Raw genomic sequence first — 24,056 nt, 5'->3', positions numbered from 1 at the left:
TTGCATGTGTATTCCCTAACACTTATTCACTCATTTACCAAATATCTATTCAGTACCTACCATGTTCCAGAACTTTTTCTACATGCTACCTTATCTTAGAAAATACTTCACGTAGCTTATAACTAGTAGGTAAAGATAAAACAAAGTAAGTAGGATTAAAGATTAAACAAAACCAAAGATAGGAAGAAAATGAGTTGAGATGAGGCTAAACATTTATACCAAAGCTTTGCATATCCACTACAGATGAGTCTCAAATTTGCTTTAAATCCTCAAGCAGCCAAAGGGGTGAGGGACATATTGCCAGTTACTCAATGTGATGCTCATGAGAAACAGAAAAAATAAAATTCCTTATTCAGAAAAACTAAAAGAAACTAAAAATAATTTGGGTACTCAGATTTTTCCTGTAAGACCTCCATTAAGAAGTCTCTCTGCAAGGTCACTGAAATCACCAGGTAGAAGTATTACTTTCCCAATGTTGCAGGTGATAGAACTGAGGCCCTCAGAGTTTAAGTAACTGGTTTGGTACCAGTCACACAGCTAGTAAATGGCAGGACCATGATTGAAATTCATGTCTATCTGGCCTCAAAACTTTTCATTACCCAAAGTGCATTTAAAAAATAAATACTCCTGGGCCGGCCTGGTGGCGCACTGCGATAGTGCGCCGCTTGGGAAGTGTGGTGGCGCTCCCGCCAAGGGTTCGGATCCCACATACAGNAAAAAAAAAAAAAAAAAAAAAAATACTCCTCCCCCCAGCGGCTCTGAGTCAACAACCCATCTCTACATACACTATCCATAACAGAATAACATATGACATCGCAAAAGCTCTGTATCTTAAAGATCCCCTGGCACTTTCTGTACTTTCAGTTTAAAGACAAATGCATAATCCTTGCTAGAAAAGAATGGGGGGAGGGAAGAAGAACATGAAGTATTAATAAACACCATAAAATCATTACCTGGTCCCTTAAGTATCCTCTGAAGTAAGAGCAGTGGGGGAAAAAATTGCAGTAGTTTTTTTCCCCTCCTAATAGTGTGTTCATTTCAAGAGCTAAAAGGGTATGAAAATTTAACGGAATTTTTAATGTCTTTCTAGGTTTTATGATACCACAAAGAGATCATCTTCATTCTCCTTGCCACAAGAACAGATGGGTGGCAGAGGTGGTGGGTCCGTGACTCACCACCCCCTCATGCCCACAGAGGCTGTCTGAGCATAAGGCAAACTTCTGGGATCAATAGGGCTCACGGCAATGTAGTGTCTGCCAGCAAACCTTGGATTAGGCCATTAGTCAACCAGTGACCTGCCAGCCTGACCACAGCAGCACTCTGATGTGGATTCTCAGAAAGGTTAGCCCTTGCTGGGAAAATGAAAAGGTCATGGGTATCTCGAAGTCAAAACTCCACGGAACTGGGGTGAAGGGCACTGAAGAGGGGCTACAGAATCAGAAGTAAGGGCCACTTTGGAGGCCAAAGTCACCACCTATCAGCTGTGTGAAAGAGAAGCTGCACAGAAGACCTATGACATGTCACATGCAATAGAGAAGGCTAACCACTGGAAATGGCTGCCTTTCAAGAACATTGAATTAAATGACCTCTAAATGGATGACAAAAATGGCAGGAGGTCAGATGTCCAGCTGGGATCTAGAAGCAAGGTCCCAAGCTATTAACTTCCAGAAAGAGGAGAAAAAAATCCAAGAGAGTTGTAAATGTTAGCGTGACTAAAACACCTGCAGCTTTGACAGGTGTCGCACTGTCAACTCATTCTGCTCCCTAAATTTCAGAGGTGCCCAGGTAGTTCTAACTCTTGGAGAACCACATCTTCAGCGCTCTTCTTACTGTGCTATTTCACAGAAAGGGAGGGAGGAACCTCTGAGGTGGCACTTATCTTTGTGATCTCCTCCAGTAAGCACTGAGGAGGGGCTTTAGTGTTGGATAGATCTGCATTAGAATCTAGCTCCATGATTTACTAATAATCTGACTTTGGGCAGGTACTTTCATGAAGTTAGATAACCCCAGACTGTTCAACTGTTTCTCAGATTCACTGGATCCAAATTATCTTTTTCATCCAGGTCACTTTTCTGTAGATGTACTACTTTTATGTCAGTAGCTTTTATAAATGTGAGACCCAGAATGGAACACATGACTTCAGATATGATCTGACCAGGACTGGGCTCCTTTTGATATTGATCTCAGCATTGCACCTGTATTAGTGCAGCCTCATGGTCATAAGTGCAGGCTCTAGAGCAGACCTTTCTCTGGCCATTAGTTACTGTGTGACCATGAGCAACTTACTTAACCTCTCTGTGCCTCGGTTTCCTCATCAGTAAATTGAATATAATAGTAGCTATCTAGACTGGTCAAAGGGATTAAACAAAGCATCTACAAGTGACTGATTCATAACGAGTAGTCAACAAATATTTTCTTGATTTACTGCTCCTTAGCAACCAAGCACTCAGGAAATCTAGGTTACCACTGAATTTACATATATACCATAGAGAAGCTACATTTTTTTNTGTCCCTGTTTGCAGATGACATGATCCTATATATAGGAAAACCTAAAGACTCTACCAAAAAACTCTTAGAGCTGACAAATGATTTCAGTAAAGTTGCAGGGTATAAAATCAACATGTGAAAATCAGTAGTGTGTCTGCACACAGAGCTAGCACTAGTGGCTTGTGCATAGGCCAGTGAGATAACTGCAAAAAGTACCATACCAAAAAGAGAAGGGACTGGAAAAGCCCTTTGGTGGTGTCCCTGTGCATCAATCCTAATTTCTTGTAGCAGAAGTCATGAGGGCATACTCCAATAACAAACTAGCAGAAAAAGAAATCAAGGCCATTTAAAATAGTCACCAGAAAAATGAAATACCCAGGAATCAATTTAACCAAGGGATGAACAATCTCTACAAGAACTACAAATCACTGCTGAAAGAAATTAAAGAGGATACAAAAACATGGAAAGACATTCCATGCTCTTAGATTGAAAAAATTAACATTGTGAAATGTCCATACTACTCAAAGCAATCTACAGGTTCAATTCAATCCCTTTCAAAATACCAATGACATTCTTCACAGAAATAGAAATGACAAGGGCAAATTGAAATGCAGTGCCACTACAAACCCACAATGGGTTGAGATTAAGTCCTTTATCAATGGTCTCTGCAATTAGTGCTCAGCCATTTAGGAATACATTTGAATATATCATTCATTCCAAACATCTCTATTTTGAGTGAGGAGACTGTTAGAAATTTCTCAAAAATACATGGCCCTCATGATACATTTCTTCTGTACCATTTTGTTGACCTATCAATAGTGATCTTAAAATTCTAAGTAAGTAATTTATTCAATAATAATTAAAAAGCAGCTATTTGGTCAATAAGCAGATAAATAAATACACATGTAAGGTAATTTCAGTAGAGACAAGTGCTAAGAAGAAAATGCAACGGAGAAACAGAACACTGCTGCAGTAGAAGGGAACGTTAGGCTTGAATGGCAAGGGAAGGCTCTGCTCGGATGACATTTGAGCTGAGATCTAAACAATAAGAAAGTGATAGCCACAGGAATATTCTGACAAGGGCCATGCCAGACATAGGGCAGAGTTAATGCAAAGGCAACATACACTGGAAATATTTAAGGGACAAAAAGAGGGTTGCAGTGGTTGGATGGTGAGTAAGTGGGGGCATCATAAACAATATAAGTCAGAGAAATCATGTAGGACTTCATTGAACATGACAAAGAATTTAGATTTTTTCCCCCCAATTGCAAAGGAAAGCCACTGGAGAAATTTAAGCAGGAGAGTAACATGATCTAATTTATGCTTTTAAAATATCACTCTGGCTGCTGTGTGGCAAAGGGATTATCAGAGGGAAGAACAGAAATAAGGAGACCATTTAAAAGGGTGGCACACTAATCCCGCAGAGATGAAAGCACTTTGAACTAGGATGGTGACAGTGAAGAGGGACAGAAATGCCTGTTTCAGGGTCAATTTTGGAGCAAAGCAAAAAGGACTTGTTGAGGGGTTGAATGTAAGAGAAAGAGAAGCATCAAGAATGACTTCTAGGTTTGGATTCTGACCAACAAGGAGAATCGGAGTAACTTTTACTGAGATGTAGAAAACTGAAGAAGCAGGTGTAAGGTGTAAAGTGGTTGGGCCATGTGGGCAAGTCAAAAATTCTGTGTTGGTTATTGACCCCTCAACCACCTGGTTGAGGTTATTGATCCATCAACATTTATTTAGGGTGATACTACACAAAAGAGACAAAGAGCATTAAAAAATTGACAACCTAGTTGGGGATACAAAAGCAGACAGACAAGATGTAAGAAGCAGGTGCTACTGGAGCTTGAAGTATGAGCCACCAACCCAGAGAGAGTGTTGCTGAGAAAAGAATTTCAAAAAAAAAAAGGCAACACCTGAGGTCACGTTAGCAGGACTTACAGTGAACTGGGCTAGTTTCNATTTTGTAGCATATACCAGAATTTCCTACCTTTTTAAGACCAGGTAATATTTCATATCCATTCATCAGTTGATGGACACTTGGATTGCTTCTACATTTTGGCTGCTGTGCATAATGCTACTATGGACATAGCTATACAAATACGTCTTTAAGACCCTGCTTTCAATTCTTTTGGGTATATACCCTGTAGTGGATGGAATTATGTACCGCCAAAACCGCCTGAAGCTTGAATTGTGTCCCCCAAGTTTTATGTATTAGAAACTTAGCCCCCACTGTAACTGTTAAGAAGGTGGGAAATCCAATTACGGTAATTGAAAGGTGGAAACTTGAAGTTGTGATTGGATTGTAGGACAGCGCCCTAGTGAGTGGATTAAAAATGGTAGCCAGGGGCATGGTTCTGAGGGCTTTAAAAGAAGGGGAGAGTCTGTCTTGCTCTCTCTGCTTCTGCCACCTTACAATGTGAGACCACTGGGTCACAGCTGCCAACACCAGATGGACTTTAGACTTCCCAGCCTCAGCAACTGTAAGCAATAAATTTCATTTTTCTTTATAAATTTTTTTAAAAAGGAAAATATTGACATGAGCAAATTATTATTTTTTTGATTATATGTATTTGCGGGGTACAGATCTGAATATTAATACATGTGTACGATATGTGATGTTCAAATCAGGATAATTAGTATACTCATGTTTACTAAACATAATGAATTTTTGTGACCCTTAACTAGTTTCTCACCAACTTCCTTCCCCTCCCCCTTTCCCATCTCTAATAACCATAGTTCTGTTCTCCCTTATTTTTTTTTAAGTTTTTTTTTTTTTCCTTTTTGTCTTTTTTCGTGTCCGGCAATGGATCGCAACCCTCAGTGTCGCGCCCGTACCGGACCGGGACCGGCAACGGGATCGCAACCCTCGGTGTTGCGCCCGCACCTCGCTCAGCCAGTGAGCGGGAACCGGTCTGTATGTGGGATCTGAACCCTCGACAGGAGCGCTACCGCGCTCCCAAGCGGCGCACTGTAGCAGTGCGCCACCGGGCCAGCCCTTAAGTTTAATGTATTATTGTGATTCTTTCTTTTCTTTCTTTATTGTAGCTCCTACTTATGAGTGAGGACATGTGGTATTTCTCTTTCTGTGCCTGGTTTATTTCACTTAACATAATTTTCTCTAAGTTCATCCATGTTGCTGCAAATAGTAGAATTTCATTCTTTTTGGCAGAGTAGTTCTCAATCCTGTTTCATTGGTCTGAGTGTCTGTTTTTATGGCAGTACCATGCTGTTTTGGTTACTATAGCTTTGTATTATAGTTTGAAGTCAGGGGGTGTTATGCCTCTGGCTCTATTTTTTGCTCAGGCTTGGTTTGGCTATTCAGGGTCTTTTGTTGTTCCATATGAATGTTAGGAATATATTAGCAATCAGAACACAGTAATACATCAAAAAGATTATACACCATGAACAAGTGGGATTCATCCAAGAAATTCAAGGATGGTTCAGCATATGCAAGTCAATGAATGTGATACACTGCACCACCCAAATCAAGGACAAAACCATATGATTATCTCAAAAACACAGAAAGAGCATTTGACAAAATTCAACATCCCTTCATGATACTCTTTGCAAATTAAGTATTGTAGTGGATCAAATTATGTCCCCCCAAAACTCACTGAAGCTTGAATTGTGTTCCCCAAGTTTTATGTATTAGAAACTTAGCCCCTACTGTGACTGTTAAGAGGATGGGCAATTCTATTATGGTAATTGAAAGGTGGAGCCTTGAAGAGGTGATCGGATTGAAGGACCATGCAGTAGTGAATGGATTAAAAATGGTGGTCAGGGGCATGGTTCTGAGGGCTTTAAAAGAAGGGAAGAGTCTGTCTTTCTCTCTCTCTTTGCTCTCTCTGCTTCCACCACCTTGCAAAGTGAGACCCTTGAGTCACTGTCACCACCACCAGATAGACTTTGGACTTGCCAGCCTCAGAAACTGTAAGCAATAAATGTCATTTTTCTTTATAGATCACACAGTTTCAGGTATTCTGTTATAGCAACACAAAACGGACTAATACAAGTATAGAAGGAAAGTATCTCAACACAGTAAAAGCCATACATGACAAATCCATTGCCAGTATCATCCTGAATGGGGAAAAGCTGAAAGCTTTTCCCTTAAGGACAGGAACAAGATAAGAATGCATGCTATCACCACCCCTATTTAACATAGTATTGGAAGTACTAGCCAGAGCAATCAGGCAAGAGGAAGAAGTAAAGGGCATCCAGATTGGAAAAGACAAAGTCAAATTGTCCCTGTTTGCAGATGACATGATCCTATATATAGGAAAACCTAAAGACTCTACCAAAAAACTCTTAGAGCTGACAAATGATTTCAGTAAAGTTGCAGGGTATAAAATCAACATGTGAAAATCAGTAGTGTGTCTGCACACAGAGCTAGCACTAGTGGCTTGTGCATAGGCCAGTGAGATAACTGCAAAAAGTACCATACCAAAAAGAGAAGGGACTGGAAAAGCCCTTTGGTGGTGTCCCTGTGCATCAATCCTAATTTCTTGTAGCAGAAGTCATGAGGGCATACTCCAATAACAAACTAGCAGAAAAAGAAATCAAGGCCATTTAAAATAGTCACCAGAAAAATGAAATACCCAGGAATCAATTTAACCAAGGGATGAACAATCTCTACAAGAACTACAAATCACTGCTGAAAGAAATTAAAGAGGATACAAAAACATGGAAAGACATTCCATGCTCTTAGATTGAAAAAATTAACATTGTGAAATGTCCATACTACTCAAAGCAATCTACAGGTTCAATTCAATCCCTTTCAAAATACCAATGACATTCTTCACAGAAATAGAAATGACAAGGGCAAATTGAAATGCAGTGCCACTACAAACCCACAATGGGTTGAGATTAAGTCCTTTATCAATGGTCTCTGCAATTAGTGCTCAGCCATTTAGGAATACATTTGAATATATCATTCATTCCAAAACTTCTCCTGGATAATGACTTCAGCATCCTCTCATAACTGGTCCCATTTCACCGTTCTCAGCTCCAGCAAACTGGCCTTCTTTCACCATGCTCTCCCCTCCTGCCACAGTCATTGCAAATGCTGTTTCCTCTGCCCGAAACACTCTTCTCACCCCTCTTCACAGTCTTCATGCATATCAACCTAGTTTAAGCATCACTTCTTCCAACATTTCTCAATTTCCCTGACAAGGTCATATCCTCTAATTATGCACTCCTGAAGCCTACTTTACTTGTTCTTTGCAGCATTTACCTCAGGAGGAATTGGTGATTGGCTGATTAACGCTCTCTCCACTAGACTGCAAGCACTGGGAAGGCAGGAACCCTGTTGGCTTCAGTTTACCATTGTTCTCAGGGATGTAGCACAGTATGACCTTGTCTTTACATACCATGTGCCCACTCTTCTTAATTTTCCTTCCTTTGAATATAAATATCAGAAGTCCTTTTTGGTTGTTCATGGAATTTTGCATTATAGGAACACCATGCTAGCTCTATTTGTCATTGTTCTGGGTCAAATGTGTCCCCCAAAAGTTCACATATTGGGAACTTAATCCTGATTGTAATCTGATTATGGTCACTGAAAGGTGAGGGCCTTGGGAGGCGATTAGATTATTAGATTGTAAGGACCATGCCCTGGTGAACAGATTGATCCATTCATGGAGAAATGGGTGTGGGTCTGATGGCTTTAAAAGGAGAGCAAGTGAGGTTAGCTCTTTTGCTGGGTCCATTCTTGCCATGTGACACCCTGGTCACCAGGGGACTCTAGAGCTCCCAGCAAGAAGAATGCTTTCACCAGATGTGCCCCCTGGACTTTGGATTTCTCAGCCTCCAAAACTATAAGAAATACATTTTATTTCTGCATAAATTACCCAGTTTCAGGTATTCTGTTATAAGCAACACAAATGGACTAATACAGTCACAACGATAATTTACATAGTATTTGTTTTGGTTAATTTAGCTGCTGTTTACTGGGGTTTTACCAGATATCAGACATTTTATATACATCATCTCATTCCATCATAAGGACCATACCTGCATAATAGATGAAGAAACCAAGTCTCAGAAAGGTTTAGTGACTTGCCCAACCTTATACAACCAATAAGTGGTGAATCTGGGATTTAATCCCAGGTCGTTCTGATTTGACAGCTCATGACTTCTGGTTTCCCCAAATATAAGACTGAAATAAAACCTATTTTAAAAAATGTAATGGAGGAAATAAACATGATAGCCCATGAGAAAAAAAATATTCTTTAAAGTTGTAATGCAATATGGGAACATTAGTCATTGATTTTCCTAGTTAATTATCACCAACATATCCTATAGTTTTTTATTTACTTATGGATATATGCCCTTCAGTTTATGGAAGAAAGATAAAGACTGCCAGTCATATAGAACTGAGCAATTTAGGAAAACCTAAAATTCCAGTTAAGATGACCTCACAAGAAGGTAAAAATGGAATGTGATTATAATTTGGAAGCAGAAAACTAATTAGTTTTATCAGATCTTGCTTTGGAAAAAGCTGTGTGAATCCAAGGGTGGAGCTCAGAAAAAGGCATTCCCCAAATCCAGACATTAGCAATAATTATCTGGGATTATTCAAGGTGTATTGGCTTTGGCAGTCATGACCTGTCACCTAGAGAAGAATATGAGTTCAGAGGAATGGACAGTCATTATGGTGGTAAGAACTAACATTTTCTGAACATTTACTGTGTGTTAGGAACTCTACCTGCATTATTTCCTTTAATCCTCATAATATGCTTATTAATTTTCATAATATACTAATTAAGGCTCAGAAAGATCAAGTACCTCACCCAAAGTTACATATAGCCAAGGGTGGAGCTCAGAAAAAGGCATTCCCCAAATCCAGACATTAGCAATAATTATCTGGGATTATTCAAGGTGTATTGGCTTTGGCAGTCATGACCTGTCACCTAGAGAAGAATATGAGTTCAGAGGAATGGACAGTCATTATGGTGGTAAGAACTAACATTTTCTGAACATTTACTGTGTGTTAGAAACTCTACCTGCATTATTTCCTTTAATCCTCATAATATGCTTATTAATTTTCATAGTATACTAATTAAGGCTCAGAAAGATCAAGTACCTCACCCAAAGTTACATATAGCAGAAATTGCATGTCTTGCAGATGACAGAACCAGGATTGAAGTCAGGCCAGTGTGGTGAACAATCTCTCAACCACTAAAACATGCAACCACTAATATATTACTAATTATTCTCATTTACCTACATCAGTCGCTTAAGAGTTTGACTGGTTTATTCCTAGATCCAACTGTCCCTGGCTGCTTAGGCAAAGTCCAATTCCTGTATTTGCATGGCTGAAGACTGGACGATGGTTTGGGTTAATTCACCTATGTAAGGCTTTCCTTCAGTGACATTATTCTAGTGGTTAGTCCCATTCAAATGATAGTGCCCAGGTTGACTAAAGGAACAAAAGCTGTTGAAAAGCCCAAACAGGAGAGGTAGCATGGAGTAGTGGAACAGTGACAGGACTAGGGGTCAGAAGACCTGGTTTCTGGTCTCAACTCTGTCACTAAAATGCTGCAAAACCAAGAAAATTCATCTCCCCTCCCTAAGTCTCAGTTCTTTATTTATGTAGCATGGAGTAGTGGAACAGTGACAGGACTAGGGGTCAGAAGACCTGGTTTCTGGTCTCAGCTCTGTCACTAAAATGCTGCAAAACCAAGAAAATTCATCTCCCCTCCCTAAGTCTCAGTTCTTTATTTACAAAATGAGGGCATTAGAGTAAAATCTCTATGATCCCTTTCAGCTCTGGTATTCACAGATTCTCCAGCAGTAGAAAGAGAAGCTGGGGGTTGATCTCATATTTGGGGGACTTCCAATCATCCTCCAGATGCAATACTGAAGGGAAGAGCAGTTCCATGAAACTGTATATACAGTAAAACCTCTGAAAGCCATTACCTCGCATTACCATGATGTGTTCATCACTGCTCCCTTGCTCTTTTGGCTCTGCAGGGCTATTCCTGGAAGGGCCAGCAGCTGAAACAGTACTTCTGGGAATCTAAGGAGTGGGAGCACAGTGTTGGAACAGAGTGTTGAGGGAGTGAATATTCCTGACCTCCAGGTGCCAAGGTGCACTTAAAATGGTAAAAGCTAAGACTTCTACAGGCTTCGTAAACCATGCTGTCCCGTGACATCTGATATCTCATTTCAGCTTCACAAGAAGTCTTTATGGAAGGAAGGGCAGCTAAGGGTTACTGTGTGTGACGCTGCCCTTGGTTTTATTTACAGCATTGGCAGGAGCATTAATTAGAACCATCTCTTGAAAGGAATAGAGCAAATCCTGCTATGCCAAGTCTCTTACCAGTGGCCCCATCTTCAAGGAAGGATGGAAGTCTCATTAGAAATCAGTCCCCAGACCCTCTCCTATCACCTCCCTCCACCAATCCTCCCTAACCGACTCTAGCTCTAGCCACACTCAACAATTCACAGACATCCCCACACTTCCACGCCTCCATGCCTTTGTCTGTGCTCTTTCTGCAGCCTTTGAAGCCATTTCCCTTTGTTCCTGGTAAACCACCATTCACATCTCAAGTGCCACCACATGAGAAGACTTCCTTCACACCACCACCAGTGTCAGTGGTTTCCTGCTCTGCCTCTCCATAGTACTTTGAACATCTCTAGACTTACTGAAAAAATTTGAGATTACTGATTTATTCATTTATCCATACCTGCCCCTAGTAGACGTGAGATCGCCAAGAGGATGGACCATGATGAATTCATTTTTGTATCACCAGGACTTAGCCTGGCCCAGCACCTGGCACATAGCAGGACTCAATAAGTGTGACTGGATGGACGCATGATTGGGTAGATTGCTAACTGGCATGGAGATCTCTGGGCCATTCTCCATCAGGTAGAATTTTGATTGTGAAGGGTAAAATAAGGCAGTACAATACCCAAAGGATATGTACTTGTTTTCAAGTACTAGAAAGACCTTGTTCCATCACTTGGACAGGAATAAGACAGCTGATAAGAGGACGGGGTAAGATCAAAGGCTAAGGTTGAAGAGCCAAGGCAAAGCCTGGTCCAGGGCACCCACAGGGATGGCCTCCCTCAGGACATAGGAGGTAATACTGTGACTACGTCATAAAGCCTAGAAAAGGCTGGGATTACCTGTGGCCAAAGATTTCCCCAGACTTCCTGATACAAATCAGTAAAAATCACACCTATATCACATGATACAAAGATGCAGAAGAAGTTTCACCAAAGCTCGAAGAGCAGCTGTTGAAGGACAGAAATGAAAATAGTGAATTACATGGCTCATTCACACCAAAGTGAAAAACGAGCCTCATATCCCAAAGAATGAATGGATGAATGCTTGTATACTGTACAGTTCTCCTGGTAAAATTCAGAACAGTGAGTACTGAGAGCTTAAAAGGATTTTATAATACCCACAACTATGGAGGGCATCGCTGGATTCAGGCTCCCACCACTGGTCATGATGCATCCTGTTCGTGGAAACTTCTTAGGCATGTCTCCACAAGGGGATTTCCTTTTCTCTCCTCCAGGATGGAGCAGTACTGATGTGAATACTCCCATCTCCTGCTTCTATACTCTTACTTATTACATCCCTGGGAAAAGGAATCACATAGCTGATCCATGAGACTTAAAATAACACAGCATCCACAGGGCCACATTAAACAGGAAGTGGGGCCAAAGCCTTGACATGGCATCAGTGCAGGCTTGGCATTTGTCTCCCTTCTTGAGCCACTGGTACGCAGGCCAGTGGGCTCTCTGAGTCCACGAGTCAAGCAAATCAAAGAAGCTTGCTTCAGGCAAGAACAACCAGGTTTCTTTTCTCTTGTCCCACCTTCTCGGCCTGCTTGTGAGTAGGTAAGTCAGTATCATGCAGGTCCCGAGGTCTAGCCAGATTCCAAAAGGAGGTAGGAGACCCCCATGCTCTTTAATACAGCCTACCCAAAGCCAATACTGCACTTTGCCTCAAGTGCTCTGATGTGTTCTCAACTGGTTAGACCTCAGAGCAGAACACTGGTAAGTACTGGCACATTTATGTCCCCAACAAATACTTGTCAGTAGTCAAGACTCTTTACCTACAGTTTTAAGCCTACAGGACAAAAATATCTAAAATGCAGCTTCAGGTACTGCCGGGTTTATTTTACTCTATGGAAAGGTAATATTCCCAACCTTCCCGAAATAAGTTATTACTGGTGTTGTGCGTGTGTGTTTTCTAAGAAGGAGGCTGTAATAGTTCCTGTCTCTGAAAAGTCTTTGAGAGATTTGCTACAGGAATGAGGTTGGATTGCAGCTATCATTCAGTTTGAGATCCCTTCTTCCCCAAGTAGAAGGTGTTCATGAAAGGTGACTGTAAATGATGAATTTATGAAATATATTCATTGTCTCTCTGTCATCTAGTAGTATCATTTAATTCAAAGTATTTATGGAGAGTCCATTAAGGGATAGGAACAATTAAAGCCAAAAAGGGATTTATGTATCATAAACTTCATTCAACAATATAATCACTCATTCAACAAATATTTCATCAGCATCTACCATGTGCCAGGTGACTGTGCCCACAGTGTCCAACACCTAAATTAGTCTCAAGAAGGGAGAAAACCAGTGTTAAAATGCAGCCTCCCTCCCCCCTAGCAACTGTCTCTTTCCACATATGCTTTATCTTCATTTCTGACAGTTAGTAACTCCTTCTGCTTGGGCTTTACGCTTGTTCTTTGTCTGGCTTCCCCGATCCCAAATAATAAACGATCTACAAGCTAACACCCTGAATCTTTTTATATAATAAAGCTCTGTCTGTAATGCAAACACTCCTTCTGCTTGGGCTTTACGCTTGTTCTTTGTCTGGCTTCCCCGATCCCAAATAATAAATGATCTACAAGCTAACACCCTGAATCTTTTTATATAATAAAGCTCTGTCTGTAATGCAAATAATCACTTTATTATTCAGCCATGTTGTACACATGAATTTTCATAAAGCGGCCTACCCCCATAATACAAAAGAGCACTTTCCCCAGGAAGTAAAAAGGCAACTGGGACATGCTGAAAGAGAGGCTGGATAATCGATAACAACAGGTGGGATGTTGCTTGTCTTCCTAAGGGTCCTTTTCTTCCTGCTGATCTCTTTCTTCCTGTTTGCTTTTGATAGATGTTTAGGATTAGATCGGTAACCAGGGAATGATTCACACGGAATTGAAGGTTAAAATTTATTGACACAGATCAGTTTATTGGACTAAGGGTATATAAATCCCCACCAAAAAACTGGGTTTGGGCTTTCTCCATCAATTCTGAACATTAAGTCAACTAGTGCAGTTTCAGTTTTGAAGAAATTTCTACTACATTCTTTTGATCCACAAAACTATTTTTTCCATAGTTTGTATAGTGTTTCCAAATCAAACCATTCAAACACCTCTTAGAAAGAAGGCATTAGGTAGCAACATTTTAGCTTTGGAAACTTGCATGTAGTTACTTAAAACATTGGAAATTTTTCCCCTGTCCTTAAAATGCACCATATAAATATTGCATTTAATCCTTAACTTACACTTCATAAATAATTTATTTCAAAAATATTCCTCCATAAGACCATCAGTTGCTGAGGTGTTCAGTTTTCAGGGAAAGCATTTATTTACTGCATAAGCCCAGGAAAGCTGGTAAAGACTTGGCTAAAAGCTCCACATGGAGCGAATTATGGTAATTGTATTAATGCTCAAATCTAAGATGCTCAATGCTCAAATATGCTAAAAGGTTTTATGCTATATTGCCCACATCTTGACGGGCAATGAGGCCACTGGAAATGTTTAACACTTCATAGGGAGGCTTCCGAGATTCATTTTTCATAATTCCAAGAACTGCTAAAGAATATCTGGAGGTAGCTTCCAGAGGAGTTTCTGCAAGTCATAACTGAAAGTAAACATCCTTTTACTTCTACTTTGGGTTCAGACTGCAACTACAAGCGCAAGTCACCAGAAATGAAAATCAAAGGAAACATCACACAATTAATTCTGATGAATGGGTAAGTTTTAATTCACGAATGGCAATATTCTTGTTAATGGTTATGTCTCCTTAGGATATCCATTAAAAATCCATTAACTTAACAGGCAAAATCTAATAAAGTTACTCTGGACATTTTCTGCTAGATTAACATTATGGACTTTTAATGAATATCTCTTGTAGGTATTGCTCTATTAGCAGAGCTAATATACTGGTTAAGCATGTGCCTTCTGTGAGGCAGGAAAAAAGAGGAGGAAAATGTTGCAGTAATCAGAAAATCAGAGTTGAAGTTGGACCCAACTCTCCAAAGATACTGCTAAAATCAGTAAATATCACTGCAGCTTTTAAAATCAAAAAGTGCTGACCTCCCAGTACCAGTCATCTCAATCATTAATTCGGTTACTTACTACGCTATGCCCTGTGCTTGTACTGGGAATACCAAGGTAAATAAGCGAAAATCCTTATTTATGTCAAAGAGCTCACAGCCTAGTGTGGAATCAAGACATATAAACAGGCAATCAATATATACTATAATAAAGTTATGTTCAACATACAATGGGAACACTCAAGAAAGAACTAACTTTGGGGGGAGCATACAAATTTTAAAAATCACTTAAACAATTAAGTAAACAATTAAAGTGGAAATTTGTGTTCCTTTCAGATATTAGTTCCTTCTAGGCCCTCCCACTGGGAGGACTCCAATGCTGACTTATTGATGGAGTTTGGATGTGTTGTCCCCTCCAAAACTCATGTAGAAATTTGATCCCCAATATGGCAGTGCTGGAAACTGATTGAGTCATTGGGGAAGATCCCTCACGAATGGATTAGTGCTCTCCCTGGGGTGGGGGGTGGGGGGGGGAGTAATGAGTGAGTTCTCACTCTATTAGTTCCCGTGAGAGCTTGTTGTTTATAGGACCCAGGCACCTCCTCTTTCTTTGTCTCTCTTCCTTCCTCTTGCCATGTGATCTGCTTGTACCTGCCGGCTGCCTGCCACTTTCCACCATGAGTAGAAGCAGCCTGAGGCCCACGACAGATGCAGCTGTCCCAGAATCATAAGCCAAATAAACCTCTGTTCTTTATACATTACCCACTCTCAGGTACTTCTGTCATAGCAACACAAAATGGACTAATATACTTAATAATTCATACTGGGCTTGGTTAGACAAAGTAACTAATCACTCTGATTCTCATCTACAAACAGGGTAACAGTACTTTTTTCTCATCTACAAACAATCCTTAATAGTCATGAGGATTCTACCAGAGAAAGGTAGGTTGAACTGAAATAACCTACCATGTGACTCAGTTACCAAGAGTGTTCAGAAGTTATGGCAGACACTACCAGTTGTTCACCAATATTTAATAGCACAACTCTTCACGTTTAACTGGTCACATGGATGGACACATGGCTACCCAGCCAATGACTACATTTTCCTGCCACCCCTTGCAACTCAGTGGAGCCTTATGAACAAGTGGTGGTCAACAGGAAATGACATGGCCAATTTCCTCCAAAAGAATGTGCATAATTCCTCTTGTCCTTTTTATTCTTCCTACTTGCTGGCTAGGAATTGATGAGAACTGAGGTAGCTAACTTGGACCCAAAGTTGGAGGCTGTGTTGTGTGAATGGCAGAGTGGCATTAAGTCACTTACCTCTCTATTCTATTCCATAAGAGGGAAATAACCTTTGATCTTGTTTAACACACTATACTTTTTAATCTCACTGTTACAACACCCTAGCCTGCACACTAAGCAACACAGAAGTATTTCTACTGAATCAGGTGTAACTGGTTACCTAACGATAGCTTACAAGAATTATAAGTAGTAACAACAGGAAATAAACATCTTTCTGTGAAATGACCTTGAAGACTTTAAAATGTCAGCTATAGCTTTATGTACCTGGTATTTAAATTCTTTCACCAGGTAAACCCCTACTAGTCACCCACACCTTTACCACCCACTCAGTGCCACATAAAACTGGGAGTCTGGGATCCTAAGGAACCACTGGCTCATGGTTCCAGTTTCTGTCTTGTTTCTGATTCTTCTAACTTTGATCTTTTCAATTTTATTTTCTCGCCCTTAGCCTTGCCTTGTCCCTTGAATCTAATTCATGAAACTATTTTCCTAGTATGACCCATACACATCCCCTCGATTAAGCTATTCCCAGCTTCTCCATGCAAATGTCTTCTCAGTCTAGCCCAATTTCTGATTCCATATTTCAATGCAGATTTTCACAGCATGTATCTCCACTGTTCAGCACTCAGTTTAAGTCCTAAGACAAGGACCTACTAGTCATGACCTACCCATCATAACTGACTCATTTCTCTTGAAAAGCTGAGCTGCGTTCCTATATTTTAATTCATACAAAAACCAAAACCCCCCCAAAAACCCATTGATATCCTCACACATACATACACATCATCACTCTCCATGTTTTTTTAATTCTTTTACCTATTTTGCTGTAATTATCTGCAACAAAGTCTTCCAAACCAACCATCTTCCAGAAAGTGTCATCCCAGCCTTTCTCTGCCAAATATGTCCATTTGCACACCAGGGAACAGAGAGACCTAAGAAAATGCAAGAGAGAGAGAATCAATAGTATGAGCTAGGCTTCCTTTAATTTTGCCAAATATCTGCCTAGATATGTGCAGTGATATTGAAGAAGTGAAATAAACCAAAGTAGATAATTATATGTCCCTGTTTAGATTAATAGTCTCCATGTATACCTGTTAATTTTTAATAACACCTTCTTTCACTTTCAAAAGGGTCTCAGCCTTTTATTTGGATCCTGATCAAATTGTGTATAAGAATATTTCTATTTATATCCATATTTATGTTTATATGACATTTGTGAGATAATTAGAAATTATAACACTGACTAGCTCTTTGATGAAATTCAATTAATTATCACTAAATATTAGATATGGTATTGGTTGTTGTGGTTATGTTAAAAAAAAGGATCCTTATCATTTAGTGATACATACTGAAAAATGTAAGTATAAGATGATATGATATTTAGGATTTGCTTCAAAATAGCATGAGAAGGGGAAGTTAATAGGGCAGGATTGTCCATGGATTGTTGGGCTTCAGTGATGGGTTTATGGGTGTTCATTATACTACTCTTTTTATACATGTTCAGAATTCTCTATAATAAAAAGCTTTTTAAAAAAGTACCCGGTATACATAAAAAATGATATGGTCACTCCAGTCTAAAGCAATATTTAACAGGAGGAAGACTTGAATGCTGGAAGGTGTTCTCCTTTCCAGCTTCATTTCTCATCAGCTCATCCTGAATATTCTACATTCCAACAATAAAAAATCATTTACAGTTCTCTAAAAAAGTCATTTTCTTGCACACTTCTGTGCCTTTGCCCTACCCTATCTGTTGGGAAAACTCTTGCCAGTTTCTTTGCTCTGGTAACACAAATTCTTATTTTAGCCTAGGCTGAGACTCCAGCTCTGGGTTAGGTGCTCCTCCGCTGATCTCCCAGAGCATGAAGTATATCTTTTATCACAGCCCTTATCACACTATGTAGATAACTGCCTCTTTATTTACCTTCCCTATAGTCCTATTGCCTTCCAATCTGTTTTCCATATTGTGGCCAGAGCAAACTTTATAAAATGAAATCTGTTCTACTGACCCCCACTTAAAACCCTTCAATTGATCCTCACTAACTTCAGGAAAAAGTCCAACGCTTAGCAAGGTTTAAAAGACCCTCCGTGACATGACTGCTCACCTCCAGTTTCCTCCCTTGCTATTCCCAACTTTGCTTTCTCTGTTCTGCAATATTGAATTACTTGAAGTTTCTTATAGCAGACCTTCATTTCTTACTTCCCTGTGCATGAAATCCTTTGCCTCATTCTTCCTGGAATGATTCTCCCCGTTATTCATCTAACTCCTAGTTGGCCTTCGTAACTGAGCTCAGATTATCCCTTTTCAGGAAGCCCCAAAGGCAGGCAGGCTGAGTCCAAAGCCTCTTCTCCAAGTTCCAGTGTGGACACGACCTTATCTTACACTTACCATAGTAATTGTCTCTGCCCTTTCACTAAACCAGCAACTCCTCAGCCCTACTCACTTCTATATCAGCAATACCTAGACTGACCACCTTCAGGAATGTGTCAAACCTCAATACACACTGATTGAATGGAAGCATTAAAGACTAAATGTAGCTTGTCCATCTCATCACAGGTAAATGGTAAACATGGGGAGATCATACCGTGTTATAGATAACCCACTCTCAAAGGGAAACCTATCTATAAAACCATTTTTACAGATAAACCTACCTCATTCAGTCATTCACATAGGCTCACTCATTCACCCAATCACTCAAATATTTAGCATTTGTTGACTATGATCCAGGAACTATGCTAGGTCCTAGGGAACTAGTAGCATGCAAATGACCTGGTCTTCTGCTCTCATAGAAGCTAAAAGTTTCATTGGGGTGACAGAATCTACCAAACAATTACCCCTAAAATCATATACTAACAAATAGCAGTAAATGTTCTGAAGGAAGTAGAGGTTGAAAAATGAGAGCCTTTGGCAGAAAAACCTGAAGTAATCTGGTAGGGATGAGGGGAAGAAAACATCAACGAGGGCTCCATAGAGGATGTGGCATTGAGTAAGGCCTATATGTCTTCTGAAAGCAACAAATGTTATTTGCCATTGATGATTTTTCAGATGTGACATAGATGGCAGAACACATCAAGCTGTGCTCAGTGGTATGGGTATAGTGAAAGGGTGCTAGCATCAGTAGAAACTTAATATATGCATGCTAAATTACTCATCTTACTTAAGCAAGATAATTTTTTGAATGTATGGAGAAGGCAGCCACCTATATACCATATTCTAAAAAATACACAATAGGCTAACTCCTCCTGGCACAATGTCTGAAATTCCAACTTTTTGGAAGCTCTGATAGCATTGCTCCTTCCAATAAGCTATGAAGCAAAAGAAAATATAGAAGGACTACCTCCAATGATCCAACCACATAGGACAACTCCTCATTCCTCAAATGCCCCAATCATGTTTGCACATTGCTGTGCCTCTACTTTGATTATTCCTTGCTTCTTAATTGATTACTACTCCTTTCACCCATCCTTGTCTACTTGGTAAACTCCAAGTCATCCTTTTATGGCCTAGTTCCAATGTCAGCTCCTCTGCAAGTTTCCCTACTATCTTCAAGCTAAACTCATGGCTCTCTCCTCTGAAGTGCTACTGTGAGTTGGAAATATTGCATTGTAGTTCTTAACAGCTGAAGCAAGTTGAGTTCATGGTCCGAAGTCTTCATCCCTCCACATATCCACATCCTCTGCCATGTAACTTTCTAGTGCTGTACCCTCCTCCTCCTCCTCCTGCCCCCTGTACTGTGGGCAGGGCCTCCTTTCTTACCTCTAGACTTTGGGTTCTGTCATGTGACTGAATTTGGCCAAAAGAATGAAGCCAAAGTGACTGCATACCAGTTCCTAGTCTAAGCCTCAAGAGATTTGGTGTGTTTCTGCTTGTTCTCTTGTGCCTCTTGTATTGCCATGAAAAGATCATGCTGGGGTAGCCCACTGGTTCCATGAGGAGAAGAGATATGTGGATCAGAGCAATGATCAGCCAAACCCAACCTGGATCAGACACCCCCAGTCTGTCTTGAATCAACTCCGATCAGACAGCCAAAACCACAGTGAGTCTAGATGAGACCAGAAGAACCACCCACCAGAGCACAGACTAAATGAGCTGCCCATGAGCCAAATAATGATTATCGTGTTAAACTCTAAGCACCAGATGTGGTTTGTAACAGCAATAGTTGAACTACTCAACACTTTGCAGCATAACTAAGTTAAACCAAGATTTTTTTTCTCCAATAAGGGGAAGGGTAGGAATGTCTCAGTCCTTATAGCAAGTTAGAATAAGTGGCCAGAGAATATGCTTGCAGTGAAGCTGACTGAACCCAGGAGGTAGGAAGCTTTATGGCTACAGTTGCCTCTAGAAACTCCATCTTATATTAGGATTATTCAAACACCATCAGGGTTCATTTCATTTGGGTCTTTTTAATCAAACTGGTGGGTATATTTTTAAGCAAAATTGGAGTCTCCAGAAGAGAGATGAAGTATAGGATTATTCAAACACCATCAGGGTTCATTTCATTTGGGTCTTTTTAATCAAACTGGTGGGTGTATTTTTAAGCAAAATTGGAGTCTCCAGAAGAGAGATGAAGTACAGAACTTTGTTTATCTTGTTGGGTAAAGGCAGGGTACTAGGAACAGAAAAAAGGGTTTGCCTCTCCCTGAGGCTTCTATTATACAAGGGTTTTGACATTCCTTGAAGTGTTTTAGTAGGCAACTTGCCCTCCTGGATGACAATGCACCTTCAGGCAAGCGGAACCTACCAGCTCGTGATGCCACCATTCCCCCCACCCGAGGTTTGCGGGATCAGAGTTTGAGACAAGCACCTCAGAGAGTCAGGGGCTGCACTGGCAGGCTGAGTTGCTTCCAAGATCAGCAGCCAGAGAGGAGTGCTGCTTCTGCCCAGAGAGGCCTAGGAAGAGAGAAGGGACCACTCACTGTTGGCCAGTTTCTTCACTGCCAGCCAGAATAGTAGGGCAAGCATTGCTGTACTTTTCACTGCTTTCAGATTTGTTAATGCCAAAGAGACTCGAAAAACCTAAATGAGGGTCAAAAGAACATAAATCAATGAGTAAGCAAAACCAAAACAATGCTTAACTTAGGGGAACTAGTTCACCTGAAAGAAGATCGCAGAGAACATCTGTGAAGAGGCAGGTCCCAAGGAAGTAGAAATGATGAAAAACTGGAAGAAAACATCAATAATGAAAGCAATGAGAAATCAGAAGAAAAATACCAGAAAGACTTTCTGGAACTAAAAACAGTGATTTTAAATTTCAACTTAAAATTTAAAATTTCCACAGAAGAACTAAAAATTCACTGGCACCGATGAAAATCAAATTAATGCTCTGACCAAGTGGATGAAATGTCTTACTACAAGCAACAAAGACAATAAGAGATAAAAATAATGAGGGAAGAGATAAGAGGCTTGGAGGACAGATCCAGCAGTCTAACTTGAGAATAATAGGAATTCCAGAAGGAACTATTAAAAAAAGTAGACAAGAAAAAAGAAGAACAGAACAGATGAGGGAGATATTAGAATTAAACAAATACGGTACTATATATTTTATTATGCTGAGCTGAGGACTTAAGCCTGCAGATTAAAAGTCTCATTAAGTCCAGGAAGTGAATCCAGGAAATACTTGCATTTCAAGAGTCAACAGAAAATTATACTAGCTTCCAGACACAAAGAATAGGCAACGGACACAGACTAGCTAAGGAATTCCCATCTACAGCTCTGGAATGTAGAAGACACTGCAACAATGTACAGACTATTAGAAAAATGGATCCAAGAATCTTATACCCAGACAAAATATTATTCAGCTGTCAGAGAAAAAGAAAAACATTTTCAACATTCAAGGACTCAAAAAGTAAACTTCCCTTATCACAGGGGAAACCAAGGACTAGAAAAGCCAATGGACACTTACATCTCTCTCACACATACACACATGTATGCATACATATATATGCACATACATATGTGCATATTTAAATTTAAATGAATAATGATAATGTAAACAGAAATTTGTAATATTGAGTTTTCCTATACCATAGCACGCATGCTATATTGTAGGACAAAACTAGTAAGAGCTTGAAACTAAAAATATTAAATAAGCAAAACCTCAAATTCAGAAGTTAGAGAAGGGGTACACAGAAAATGTACCTTGGAACATTTATGAATGTTTAGTGTTAGTAAGTTTAATGTTAGTTGTAAGGAGTGAGAATGTAATCACTAACAGAAATGAAGAGCTTAGGAGAACTCTCAAAATAACAGGAGATAAAAGGGAGTAAAGGGGAAATTAACAAGCCAATGAAAACAAACTAAATCAAAATAAAAAGGAAAGGGAAGGGGGGCGATGTGACAGAAATAGAAAACAAAAATACAAAATTTTTTTTAAAGTGAGTTTTTTTGAAAAGGTCTACAAAGAAATAACAAATACAAATGAGAATTAAAAATATGACAATATAAATATCAAAGTAGAATATAAGGTCATAAATACTAAATAATACAAATAGGAACATTCCATAAAGACAAAATGCTCAATCCAAGCAAAATACTACAATTCATAAAATTTTATGAACTATACAACATAGTGTGAAACACATAAAACGAAAGCTCATGGAAATAAAAAAAGCATGTGAAAAAGACAAAATTCTATTTAAAAATGTTATTGTCCCTTCAAAATTTGAAGAAACATGTAAACCACAATAATAATAATAATTTCAATACTGAGTGATACTCAGTGGCAGTACACTACTACTACTATTGATTATAATAATCTACTGAGGAATTAAAGGGCTTAACTACAATCGGCAAACTCAATTCTATAGATTCATACAGTGAGAGGGAGAGGGAGAATGTTTTACAATACAAGCAGAAACTATACAAGTTAAGTGGTAGAGAGAAACTTAATATTTTAAAGCTTTTAATGGAAAAGAAGGATGCCTAAAAATTAATAACCTAAGCAGCCAACTTAGGAAATATGAAAAACAATAATAGATTAACTGAAAGAAAGATTAAAAAGGAGTAGTAAAGATAAAAGCAAATGAAACATGTAAAATACCAAGATAAAATTCAGGGAATAACAGAGCCAAAACATGGTTCTATGAAAATACAAATGAGATAGAAAAACCTCTGGCAAAACTGAGCAAGAAAAAAGGACAGAAGGCAAGGGTCGGCCCATGGCTCACTTGGGAGAGCATGGTGCTGACAACACCAAGTCAAGGGTGGGGAGGGGGGAAAAGGAGAGAAGGCAAAAATAACAAATATCATGCATGAAAACCGAAGCCATTCTATAGTTAAAGCAGACAATATGAATAACATTATACTAGTAAATTTGAAAATTTAGATGAAATAATTTACGAGAAAAACAAAACAAAACCAACTCTAGAAAACTCTAATAAACTTATTACTGTTAAAGAAATAGAGTCAGGAGTTAAAAATCATCCTTCAAGTAAAACTTCAAGGCCAAACAGTTGTACTAGAAAGTTCTAACAAATATTCAAGGAACAACAGATCACTCCAAAGTATTTCAGAATTAAGAAGAAGAAGGAATGCTCCCACTTTATAAGGCATGGGTAACACATTACAAAAACCAAACAAGGGCAGGATGAGAAACAAAAACCATAGGCCACTCTCATATTATGAATGTGGTATCAAAATTCTAAACAAGACATGTCCAAATTAATTTTTAAAATGTAAAAAAAAAAAAAAAACAAGGAAAACCTATCATTGACAACATTCAAGGATGTTTTAACAATAGGAGATGTATGAATTATTTTGCCACAGTATTTTATTAAAGGAGAGAAAAATGATCAACTCATATTGAAGAATACCAAGTATGTGACAAAGTTAAACACATCAAGATAAAAACTCTTATTGAAGTAGGAACAGAAGCTTCTGCTTCTGACCATGATGAGGTAGAGACTGAATTTTAGTCTTCTGCCTTAAACAACCAGAAAAATAAAAAAGGAACATGAAATAACT

The 24,056-nt window shown here is 39.3% G+C and overlaps 1 protein-coding gene across 1 annotated transcript in view; it reads right to left on the bottom strand.

Moving 5' to 3' along the window:
- LOC103602205 (FGGY carbohydrate kinase domain-containing protein-like) overlaps positions 1 to 24,056 on the bottom strand; it is a 233,581-nt gene that overhangs the window by 50,832 nt on the left and 158,693 nt on the right. Inside the window, exon 6 of the mRNA XM_008586619.1 lies at positions 16,913 to 17,028. Coding sequence (XP_008584841.1) covers positions 16,913 to 17,028 — 116 coding nt within the window. The remainder of the gene's footprint in view (positions 1 to 16,912; positions 17,029 to 24,056) is intronic.

Source organism: Galeopterus variegatus, unplaced genomic scaffold (genome assembly GCF_000696425.1).
Source record: "Galeopterus variegatus unplaced genomic scaffold, G_variegatus-3.0.2 Scaffold4048, whole genome shotgun sequence".
Lineage (NCBI taxonomy): Eukaryota > Metazoa > Chordata > Mammalia > Dermoptera > Cynocephalidae > Galeopterus > Galeopterus variegatus.
This window is presented reverse-complemented; position numbering and strand designations above follow the sequence as displayed.